General features: G+C 49.5%; 1 protein-coding gene across 1 annotated transcript in view; it reads right to left on the bottom strand.

Annotated features, from left to right (window-relative positions):
• Window positions 1–12,440, bottom strand: part of MAP7D3 (MAP7 domain containing 3) — a 118,764-nt gene that overhangs the window by 35,043 nt on the left and 71,281 nt on the right. Inside the window, exons 12-13 of the mRNA XM_040442091.1 lie at window positions 9,713–9,843; window positions 8,693–8,952 (exon numbers count right to left, since the gene is read on the bottom strand). Of these exons, the coding sequence (XP_040298025.1) occupies window positions 8,693–8,952; window positions 9,713–9,843 (391 nt within the window). The remainder of the gene's footprint in view (window positions 1–8,692; window positions 8,953–9,712; window positions 9,844–12,440) is intronic.

Genomic DNA, 12,440 nt, shown 5'->3' with positions numbered 1-12,440 from the left:
CTGGATCCTTAAAGGGTCAGTCAGTTTCCTAAACTGTAAAACTTTTTTTTATATGATCTGCACTCCCCCTCTCTATTTCCACACTGCACACAAATATTCTCCTCCTTATTAACAGAACCAGTAACTGGCGTACATCTCACAGAAATCTCCACTACACCACCTTCCTGGTAGACTGGATTTCTCTCCAAAAAATAGATATTTCTATATGGGGAAGTACTGTGAGGAAATTCATATACAAAACACTTTATTTACTGGTTGTGCAGTGTGGAAACAGAGGGGAGCAGCGCGGATCATATGAAAAAGAGCGCAAAAATATATTTGTAAAAGCTAGGATTTCTCCATACAACACAATAATCCTACAACTAAAGAGATTCAGCCTAAACACAAAGCATTATTGGAATATAACTTATTTACTTAACTGAATATTTCATCAAGTACATAGTATGTAAAAACGAGAATCAACACTCCAGAAATAAATCTAAGGGTGACAGTAATCCGTGTTGGTATCCATTTTTTATGTGCTCTAACTGGGAGATCCCAACATCCCATTAAAATAAAACAAGTTACATAATCAAAAGCTCAAGTTGTGCCTTGGCATGTAGGAAGATGACCTTCACTATCCAGAGACCATGCATTTAGGACTAGATAAAGGCGTATTATTGCAATCCATTTTCTACTATTTCCATGCTAACCTTCCTCTCTTATTTGCAGTTCTTTGTGGCTCATATAGAAAAACTAGTGCAAGGTTTCCCTTCATATTGTAACACGTAGAGTTCTCAGTTATCCAGACTAGGGTTGCACAGGGTATCAAACTATCGATACCCAATCAATACGTTTGTACCCGGATCGATAAGTTACTGGGATTTGCCGATTTCCGATACTAGGCTGCGCTACTGCACAGCCTAGTATCTGTTAGAGAACATGCATGTGCTGCCCTCTGCGCGCACCATGTTCTCCTGAGCCGGCACAGTGGAGAAGGAAAGAGTTCCTCCCTCCCCACTGTGACGCAGATGCCGCTGCCACCAATGAAAAGAGAGGGAAGGGAGCAGCTGTAAAGCTGCCGCTGCCAACAATGTGTATAAATAAGGAGATTTTTGTATAACTTACCAGTAAAATCTCTTTCTCGCTCTTCATTGGGGGACACAGAGACCGTGGGTATAGCTATGTCCTCTAGGAGGCGTTGACACTAGTAAAAGCTGTTAGCTTCTCCCCTGGCAGCTATACCCCCTCCAGCCTGGAGAGAGAGCTTCAGTTTGTGAGAAGCAGTAGGAGAAGCAAGTAAACCAACGAAAAAACGTGGAACAGCAACAAAGCCAAGAACCAAACCGGGTTCTATCCAGCAACAGCCACCACCGAGGCCGAACAGCAATACTGGGTGGGTGCTGTGTCCCCCAATGAAGAGCGAGAAAGAGATTTTACTGGTAAGTTATACAAAAATCTCCTTTTCTCGCCCATATTCATTGGGGGACACAGAGACCGTGGGACGTCCGAGAGCAGTCCACAGGGAGGGAAAACCACAGACCCATGGAAGCAAGCGTCCCTGCAGGCATCTAAGAACTGTCGATGCATAAGTATGCACCTGGTAATTTCTTGTGAACATGTGCAAGGAGGACCAGGAGCCACCTGACAACTGCGCAGCCAAAGCGCGATTCCTCTTAGCCCAAGAAGCGCTCACCGCTTTGGGAGAGTGAGCCGTGACACCTAAGGGTGGAACCCTGCTCCGGGCACGGCATGCGCCAGCACATGCCGACCGAATCCAACGTGCAATTGCCCTTTGGAGGCCGCCAATCCCTAGCGAGGACCCACCGGAGAGAAAAGGAGATCCGTACACAGAGAGGGACTAGAGGCTGCTAACAATAAGAAAAGCTCTGACAACGTCCAATAATGTAGCTCCCTTCCGTAGGGTGCAAAGGAAAGAGACAGTGAAGGAAGGACAATCCCTTCATGGAAAACCTTTCCACATCAGAATGGTGGTCTTAATAGCCACGCCGTCACCGAAATGCTGATGTAAGACCGGACCCCGGGAAAGAAGGTCGTCTCTGAGTGGCAGTGACCAAGGGATGTCTCCAGGAAGGAGAACGAGGTCAGCATACCACGTGCGACGGGGTCAACTCGGAGCGACTAGTATTTGTCGGAATGTCCTCCATCTGGATCCTCCGTAGAACCCTGGGAAGGAGGGGGAAGAAACACATAAGGAGACCACCTTTGGGAGAAGAAGGAATGGGCCGGAGAACTGCCGTATCCTTGTGAAGAACCAGGAAGGGGATCTTGCAAGAGAGCACCCCCAATTTAGACACCCGCCTGATGGATGTGATTGCCACAAGAAAAAACTACCTTCTAAGACAGGAGCTGGAGTAAGAACTCCCGCAAGGCCTCAAGTGGAGAAGACTGGAAGGCTGAGAGAACTATATACAGATCCCAAGGCTGTAAGGACAGTACAGAGGAACCGTATGTGCCCTTCCCAGAAGGAAGGTTTCCATGGGCACCAGGGAAACCAGAGTACGCAGGAAGCTGCCCCAGGACAGAAGCGCCAACACCTGACCCATCAAGGAACTAAGGGCTAAACCAAGGTCCAACCCTGAATGTAGAAGGATAGGACCGTGGGCAGAGAAAAAACAGGAAGTGAGGGGATGTTCCGGCGTTCACAGAAGCTCTGGGCGATGCAGGCTTCCTGGCCTGAATCATAGTGCGGTAGACATCCGCTGAAAACCTTTCCACATCAGAATGGTGGTCTTAATAGCCACGCCGTCACCGAAATGCTGATGTAAGACCGGACCCCGGGAAAGAAGGTAGTCTCTGAGTGGCAGTGACCAAGGGATGTCTCCAGGAAGGAGAACGAGGTCAGCATACCACGTGCGACGGGGTCAACTCGGAGCGACTAGTATTTGTCGGAATGTCCTCCATCTGGATCCTCCGTAGAACCCTGGGAAGGAGGGGGAAGAAACACATAAGGAGGAAGAACTCCCGCCAAGAAGAATCAGGGCGTCCACGTTGCATGCTTCCGGAACTCTGGCTCTGGAGAGAAAGGTGGGAAGCTTCGTGTAGATAGCGTTAGCACACCCGGAAGAATCCCTGCAGAAGGAGGAATGTGGAGGGTGCCACAGCCCACCAGTCGGGACCGGATTGTGCCTGGAATGGAAGGCCACCAAACTAATACCCTTTGCAAATGCAGATGAGGGAAGGTAGTAACGTAGGAACTACAAAGGCATGCGGGATGGCAATGAACCCTGAGCCAGGAAGGAAAAGACAGGAGAAGAATAGGCTAGGTTTAAGCCCGTTCCCCGCCTGAGACCGGCGCTATACAAAAGTAGCCAAGGACTAAATGGCTGTGCAAAAACACCGCCTGCGGAGGAAGCCACACTGTATTGCTAGCACCATACCCAAGCAGAGGAGGGGGTCACCCGTAGAGGCCACCGAATTCAGTGCTAACAGAGTCCACCGTCTGATGAAAGAGCTGTGCAGTAAGAACCCAAGCATGTAGTAGTAAGCAACACCGCTCCCACAGTAGAAGCCAGCGCAAAACTGAGGGGGAGGCCTGAGACTATCCGTAGAAGCCACGTACCATACTGCCCCAGTTAAGTAGAGCTAACCTGAAAACTCTACCTGGAAGAGCGCAGAACTGGTGCAACTGCCAAGCTGGCTCCAGGGTAGGACCCCTACCTGAGGGGGATGTCCCACTGGAGTGACCACGAACTCAAGCATTAGTGAAAAAGCTGCACCTGTGGAGTAGAACAAGTTGTAGGAGCTAAACCAGAGTGCCAGCATAACCACTTTCCCAGAGAAGGGGGAGTGGTGAATAGAGAATACAGTCAGTGAAACACTCGACTCGCTGGAACGTACTCACCATATATGTGCAATGGAGTACGCACTACGTATTGATGCGGACAATATCATGACCGACTAGAACAACGAAGGCCCATGGAGATGGGGGGTGGTCTCTGGGACACATAAGTGATGCTAGGAATCCCCTGAGAAGACAGAGGATGTTATAACCATGTGCGAAACCAGCAGCAAAGGAAGGAATAGCCACCGTGTCCACTGGTGGCAGCCATATAGCACTAGGGTAAGAATGCCGGGCAACTGCAAGAACCGGCTGTTGTCACACCCCCTTGGAAATAAGCGAAGGCACCTAGAGCCGTGGTGCCGCAGAATTGAGGTATTCCCCGCTATTGATTACTTGCGGAAGGGGGTAATGAAACAGAAGCACGGTGATGTGCAACACTCCACCTATGAAAGGCTAGTGCGACAGTCGGAACCGTATTCAATGGTAGCGTAATTAGCTACCCAAGGAAGGTGGATGCATATGGCAAGTACAATTCAGTGGTAGGGAGAATACCCTACCTATGAAAGGAGAGGGGGGCCCGAATGCCCACAGCTAGAACTAGTGCATATGGGGAGTCCTGTACCCCGTGGGAGGGCAATTGTTGCACCTAAGTAAGGGTGTAATGCATACAGCACACAATGTAACAGTGACAATGTCAAAGCGCCATGAATGGATATGCATATAGCAGGTCCCGAAACCGATGTCATTGTACTTAGTCCACCCATGGCAGGATAATGTATAAGACAGGTACTGTATCCTGAAGTAGTGCAATTACTCCACCTAAGGAAGGGTTCATGCATATGACAAGTACCACTGGCCACCTTAGATGCAATCTTAGGAGATTGCTTCGGACTCATGTATACGGCGAGTCCTTGTCTGAGCGTGACCCAGAGAGTAAGGGTGGGGTTGCGAGGAAAAAAAGATGTGCTGTGTTCCACTCGCGCGTAGGTCTACTCCTCAGAATCTCGCCCCTGGCAGTTCTGGACTGCGCAGGTAGGGACTTATCAACCAAACTACCCAGGGAATGCGATGGGAGCTTGTAGAGGTCCATCTACCGGAATGTGCAGGCGGTGCAGAATCAATCAAGCGACTCCGGAGGGTGGATTGCATAGGTGGGGAATTATCACCCAAACGATCCAGGAGGGCGGATTGGGAAGGTCAGAGGTACCTAATTAAATGGCGCCGGCGAAGAATTATCAACCAAATGACCCCAGAGGGTGGACTGGGAGTTCCACCGGACCCCTACTGGATTGCGCAGATTATTAACCAAACGACCCGGAGGGTGGATTGGGAATGTCAGAGGTCCTCTATTGAATTTCGTAGGTGGAGGATTATCAACCAAACGACCCGGAGGGCGGATTGGGAATTTCTCAGAGGTCCATCACTAAACTGCGCAGGTGGAATTAACAACCAAACGACCCAGAAGGTGGATTGGGAATTCCAGAAGCTCTCCGCTGTATTGTGGAGGTGGAGAATCATCAACGGCCCCAGGGGACTGATTGGAATTCTTCAGAGGTCCATCACTAAATTGTGCATGGAATTATCAACCAAACGACCCGGAGGGTGGATTGGGAATACATCAGCTGTCCTCCACGGGATTTGCAGAAGAGGAAAATTATCAACCAAACAGCTCGGAGGGCGGATTGGGAACTAAGATAGGTGCTCCTTATCCAAGATAGAACACGGGCCCAGTGTGGTACCGCACAGACAGTCGGTAATGAGGGTGGGGAGGGGGGCCGTATGGATGCACATCTCTTTATTTTTATTTTTTATTATTTTTTTTTACTCAAATGACGGCCTCAAGCACAAGAGGCAGGAAAGGGTTAAATTCCTCCATCATGAGGAACATTGTACTGGGAGTGCCACGCCCCCTTAGAACTCTACTCCTCCCCAGATATGCCGGCCACGAAGGGTTAAGGTCATCTTCATGACTGGGGGCGGAGCTAGCAGGTTACTGAGGGAGGGGGGGAGAAGGGCGGCAATCCAAGGCCCCTGCACACAGCCGATTAGTGCATCGGCCGGACCGCAGAGGGACCAAGCACCGCAATATGAGCCCGCCCGGCAACGGACTAAGGCTCCACCCCGCGGGTCGGGCGGGCACCGGCGTGTCTGGGCAAAAAAACATGTGCGGTGCACGGCCGAGTTTCCTGCAAAGTTTAACCCTTTCCTGAGCGGCGCGCTTGGCGTCCACTCCGGATCTCTGGTCATGGCACTCCAACACAGGCAGAGATTATCTGTCTGGCCGTGCGCTCGGACTCCCTGCTCACCGCTTTGCAACACTCCACCTATTCAAGTAAAAAGCCTGCCAGGGGTTCCACTGACATTAACCCCCTATGTGCCGCCCTGCTAGGCAATGAATAAAACCTGCCAGAGGGGGAAGAAGGGAATGGCTGCAGGGTGCTGGGCTATACTAAAGCCCCGTTTCTGCTGGGACTCGACCCACGACCTTCTGTATCAGAGGCAAGGCATTTAACCACACAGCTATAAGAGCTGGATTGCCTTGTTAACCTCTGCATTACTGCCACCAGGGAGGGAGGGAGGGGTGCGACCCAGGAGGGACATACTTACCTAGTCCCATGTACTTACCTCTCTTCTCTTTCCTGCCGCCATCTTCACCCCTCCTCTGGTCCAGCAGGGTCGCCCCTTCAGCTACTGGCACCGTAGTGGCAGGAAGCTGGAAAAGGGGGGCTTGGATGGGTGACCCCTTGGCTGGCGGGATGCAGGGGAGCGAGGCTGCCCTGGTCCACCTTGTCTTCTGTGGGGGAGGCAGCAGTGCGGATGACCGGCACTGGCGCAACTTGACCCCGGGAGAACAGGGAGGCGAGGCGACCACTGTTTTCCCATCTGAAAAAGAAGGAAAAAAATTAACTAAAATAAAAAATCTTCAGGAGATCCCTGCAGAGCAGGGAGGTCTTGCCTCCTATTGACACTAGAAAAACTGAAGCTCTCCCCAGGCTGGAGGGGGTATAGGAGCTAACAACTTTTACTAGTGTCAACGCCTCCTAGAGGACATAGCAATACCCACGGTCTCTGTGTCCCCCAATGAATATGGGCGAGAAAACATGATTATAATACTGAGGGGGAGGCCACTGCGCCACCAATGCATACGATTAACCCTTAAATACAAATGTAGGCTGCGGGTGGCGGCCATATCACATACCTAGCCTCTATGACAGGGCATGGCGATCAGCCAAACCGCGTCAATTAACTCCTCAGCACCTGAGGGGTTAATTGACGTGGATCGCCGTGCCCTGTCATAGAGGCTGGGAGCCGGGTATGTGAAAAGGCTAGCAACCGCAGTCTACATTTTTATTTAAGGGTTAATCATATGCATTGGTGGCGAGGTACGCCCCCCAGACTCCAGTATTATATTCATTGGTGGCAGTGGCAGCTTCTGAACGGAGTCCCAGCAGTGAAATTGCGGGGCTCCGACCGGTTACCATGGCAGCCAGGATGCTACTGAAGCCCTGGCTGCCATAGTCAGCTCCCTGCTGCCATGTGTACTATGCACAGGGCAGCAGGGATAGTGTAAGGTCCTATTCACCCTGATAGAGCTCTATTAGAATAGGAAAAGGGATTAAAACATCCCATGTTCTAGCCCCTAAGGAGGCTTTATAAAAAATACCAACATATTAGAATTTTAAAATCACCCCCTTTACCATTTTTACATATAAAAATATATAAAGAATAAAAACAAATAAGCATATTAGGTATCGCCGCGTCCGAAAAAGTCAGAACTATTAAAAAATATCTCCTATGCCAGGGATCAGCAACCTCCGACACTCCAGCTGTTGTCAAACTACAACTCCCAGCATGCTCCACTCATTTCTATGAGAGTTCTGAGAACAGCCAAGCAAGTGTGCATGCTGGGAGTTGCAGTTTCACCACACCTGGAGTGCCGAAGGTTGCTGACCCCTGCCCTATGCGGTAAACGCTGTAACAGAAAAAAACAAAAAACGCATGATTTGTCATTTTTTTTGTCACCTCCTCCCCCCCAAAAATAGGACAGGACTGTTCTATTATGGGCCGGACGTTCCATAAAATATGGATTGCAGGCGGCTTTTTTGGTGTTTTTTTTTTCCCCCCCGCATGGTATCGAGTATCGCAATACTGTTTTATGGTATTCAAATGGAATCAGAATTTAGGTATTGTGAGGGTTAGAAGAGGGTTAATCTACCTTTGCACATGTTCTTCTATGTCAATGCAGCCAACAAAGCCAGTATCTCAAAAACTGCAATGCTGACACGATTCTATGGACAGGCTTGTGCTTTATAGAGGACCTGCCATCTCTCCTGACATGTCTGTTTTAATTAATTATTGTATTCCCCAAACTATAACAATTCCAGATCATCTTTTCTTAGAACTTTGTGTTGTGTATGACTAAATTGACAACTGGGTGTTACCAGTTGCGGGTATGCCCTTGCACACTCCGACACTGTCCAATCAGTGCCAACTGTGTAGGGACACAACCCTTTGAAAAAAGGGAATCGCAACAGCCAGCTGTCAATTTATCAATACATCTCTAGTAGTAATAAAAGGACACAGTTACGACAGAAAATGCTCCAGTTCTGTTATTTCATGGAGAAGACAAACATTAACCGAGACAGAGAAGGAGATATGAAAAAGGTCCTAGTTAAGGTCATCCACAGAATATCTGTGAACCGATTCTCTTGAACATTGGTATATTTAAAATAAGTGTATTTTCATCAACGAAAAGTGAAAATGACTTCATGGAAAATCGGGCGATTAGAGGAAAGCAAAGTATCAGCAAGTACTCTTCGAGGACTCTAGCAACATCTATGATTTTAATTTCTCAGACAACGCTTTTTAATGTATCAAGAGACAGAAAAGATTTTTAAAACAAGTTACCATCTTTGGTCTTTGAACTTGCTGCTTCTTTCTCTGAGGTCTGTGTCGTTTTGGGTTCAGAGCTCGTCATATCTGTACATTTCTCCTTTGGTTTAGTCTCTGGTTCAGCAGTCTTTTTGGTAGTGCTCAAGACAGATGGTGTGAGCAATGGACGCTGGATTGGAGCTGGCTTTTGAGTCAGTGTCGGTGAAGGAGGTCTCTGCTTCGTTAAACTTGGAGATGGCGGACGGGTCCGTTGTGTTATAGAACTACTGTTCCTTCTAGAATTTCATTACACAGAAGAAAGTGTAGAAAGCGGTTACATTAATCCCTATGCAATGTATACAATAAAAAATACATTTATATTTGTGGTCTACAGGAAATTATTGCTAACAGCTTCATGACCAAAATCGTACTTGCTCATTGGACCCTTTCATTTTACGTTGGTACCATAAAAAATATTATGATTCGGCTACTTTCACATCTGCGCTTTACCTTTCCGCTATTGAGATCAGTCATAGGATTTCAATAGCGGGGGGAAACGCTTCCGTTTTGTCCCCATTTATTGTCAATGGGGACAAAACTTAACTGAACGAAACAGAGTTCATCAGAATGCATTCCGTTCCATTTGGTTGTGTCCCCATTGCGGACAGAATAACGCTGCAAGCAGCGTTTTTTTGTCCGCGATGTGGTGCAGAGCAAGACTGATCCATCATAACACAGAATGTAAGTCAATGGTGGCGGATCCGTTTTCTTTTGTGTCTGAGACTTACCATTGACTTACAATGGTTTTAGAGACGGATCCGTCTTGGCTATTTTAGACATAATACAACCGGATCCGTTCATAACAGATGCAGACGGTTGTATTATTATGATGGAAGCGTTTTTGCTGATCCATGACGGATCCAGCAAAAACGCTGGTGTGAAAGTAGCCTTACAGTTCTAACTTTGCAGAAAACTGTAACTGGAGATGTAACTCGGCATCAAAAGAGAGGAGTTGACCAACTCCAAAAAAATAAAAGTTGACCAACAGTCACATACTTTTCTAGCGTTGGTGATGGAGCCTGCTTTGTTGCGCCAGCAGGGGAAGGAGATCTTCGCCGTGAAGTTACAGAAGGAGAGGATGGCCGTTTCCCCACAGACGGTGGTGAAGGCTTGTCGAGGCCTGACTTCTGTGAAGCATAAATAAATGGATTTTTGTACTTACCGTAAAATCCTTTTCTCGTTGGATGCATTGGGGGACACAGCTCCACGGGTATATGCCCAGCTGCCACTAGGAGGCTGACACTAGAAAGAAAAGTGTTGGCTTCATCCAGATGGGCTATACCCTCTGCACAGACACTAAACTAACCAGTTGGTACTAAAGCAGTTGGAGCACCAAAATCTAGAGCGAAAAGTGAAGCCAATGTGTCCTAAACCAGAAACAGGACCAATATCAAAGAGTTCCAGGAAACCCTGTAACCTAACGAAGAGAAAAAATCACAGGGGTGGGATGTGTCCCCAATGCATCCAACAAGAAAAGGATTTTACGGTAAGTACAAAAATCAATTTTTCTCGTGAATCGCATTGGGGGGGGGGGGGGGGGGGGGGGTCTTCAGCGCCATGGGACGTCCCAAAGCAGTCCCAGAGGGTGGGAAGAAACAGCCATGCGAAAAACCTAGCGCACAGCCACTTGATGTGATAAAACCTGGAGAAGGAGTGAACTGAGGCCCAGGTGGCGGCCTTGCAGACCTGGGAGGCATAGGCCAGATGCCGGACCGCCCAGGATGCCCCATCCACCCTAGTGGAGTGAGCAGTTAACCGGAAAGGGGAATCATGACCCTTCGCCACATAGGCTTCCTTGACAGCCGACCGAATCCAACGGGAGATGGTAGCTTTGGAGGCTTGTAAACCCTTACGTGAGCCCTCAGGAACGACAGAGAAAATTAGAACGACGGAAGGACTCCGTTAACTGCAGATACAGCCGGAGCGCCCGAACCACATCCAGACGGTGGAGAGACCAATCTCTGGGATGAGAGGGGTTGGGACAGAAGAAGGCAGGACAATCTGCTCATTAATGTGGAAGAAGGAAACCAACCTTGGGAAGAAAGGAGGGAACTGGGCGCAGGACAACCTTGTACTGGTGAAAAACCAAAAAGGAGACCGGCAAGAGAGCGCCGCCAGCTCAGAGACTCTGCGAATGGAGGTAATCTTAACTAGAAAGGCAACCTTAAAAGAGACGCAAGATAGGGAGATCTCCTGCAAGAGCTCGAAGGGAGAGGACTGAAGGGCATCTAAGACCAGATTCAAATCCCATGGTTCCACTGGAGAATGGAATGGATGGATGCGATGAGCCTACCCCCTGAAGGAAGGTTTTTACTTGGGAACGAGAAGCCAAGGGTGTTTGGAAAAGAACAGACAAGGCTGAGATCTGGCCTTTGAGGGAGGCCAGAAGGAGACCTTTCTTAAGGCCTGCCTGAAGAAAGGCAAGAATCCTAGGGACGGAAAAAAGGAGAGGGTGAACCTCGCCAGATTCACACCAGGCCCTTCTGGTGCTCCCCTGGTGGTTCAAATAAGCCACGGCAGTGGAGTTGTCTGTCTGAATCCGGACAGAATGACCGTGGAGGAGGGGAGTCCAACAGGAGAGAGCTAGGTAAATGGCCCTGAGCTCCAGGATATTGATCTGCAGGGAGCTCTCCTGTATCGACCACTGACCCTGGGCTGTGAGAGACCCTAAGGCAGCCCCCCAGCCTGGCATTGATGATCACCAGAATAGAGAGCTGAAGGGACCAGGTGTGATATTGGGCGTTAGGAATTGCCTCGAAGGCGGCAACCATCCGGCCCAGAACACGCATGCACGCATCCGGAGGAAACTACCTCCAGAACCCAGGAGTCGCCCACGCTTGCGCTCCAGTGATCCTGAAAGGAGAGCCAACGACCCCCCACTCGAGGAAACTACTTGAGCGGGAGAAAACCGTCATGCAGATGATGGCTTTGCAGACTGGGGTTTGAAAGGCTTAGGGAGGAAGGACAAACAATCTTTTTGTCCTGACGGGAGGAGGAGTCCTAAAAGGAGCGAAAACGCTGTGATCGTGAGGTAGAGATAGGACGGCGGGGACGGTTCTGGGGCAGGAGAGAACTTTTCCCACCCGTGGCCTCAAAAATAAGCTCCTCCAAGCGCTTCCCAAAAAGCCTACCACCCAGGAAGGGGAGAGATAGGAGCGCCTTTTTGGAGGCGGCATCCGCCGCCCAACCATGAAGCCAGGCCGCGCGGCAAATGGCCACAGAGTTAGAAGCCGCCCTGCTAGCGCAGTGTGCCAACTCCAGGGAAACATCACACAGATACTGCAATGCCTGGAGAAGATGAGAGGCAAGGAGATGGAGCTCCCCCTGAGTAGAATCTGGGGGCAAGGACTGAACAAGCCGTTTGGCCCAGACCACACAGGCCTTTACCACCTAAGACGCAGCAAAGGCGTGACGTATAGCAGAACCCACTGCCACGAACGCAGACTTGGACAAGGAGTCTATCTTCTTGTCCGACGGATCAAACAAGGAAGCCGCATCGGCCAAAGGAAGTGTGGTGGCTTTAGCAAGACGGGCCACCTATAGATCTACCTGAGGAGGGACAGACCACATAGTAAGCATAGAGCAGGACATAGTTTAAACAAGCCGAGGTAGTTTGCGGGACCTGGTGTCTGAACATGGGCGTGCCCCTTCCGTGGAGGGGTCCCTGGGGGGGGGGTTGGGCAGACAAGCGGTCCAGCGACTCCACCATGGATTGGGAGAGACG

This window comes from Bufo bufo, chromosome 8 (assembly GCF_905171765.1).
Source record: "Bufo bufo chromosome 8, aBufBuf1.1, whole genome shotgun sequence".
Taxonomy (NCBI): Eukaryota; Metazoa; Chordata; class Amphibia; order Anura; family Bufonidae; genus Bufo; species Bufo bufo.
The sequence above is the reverse complement of the archived record's forward strand: the minus strand, read 5'-3'. Positions and strand labels throughout refer to the sequence as shown.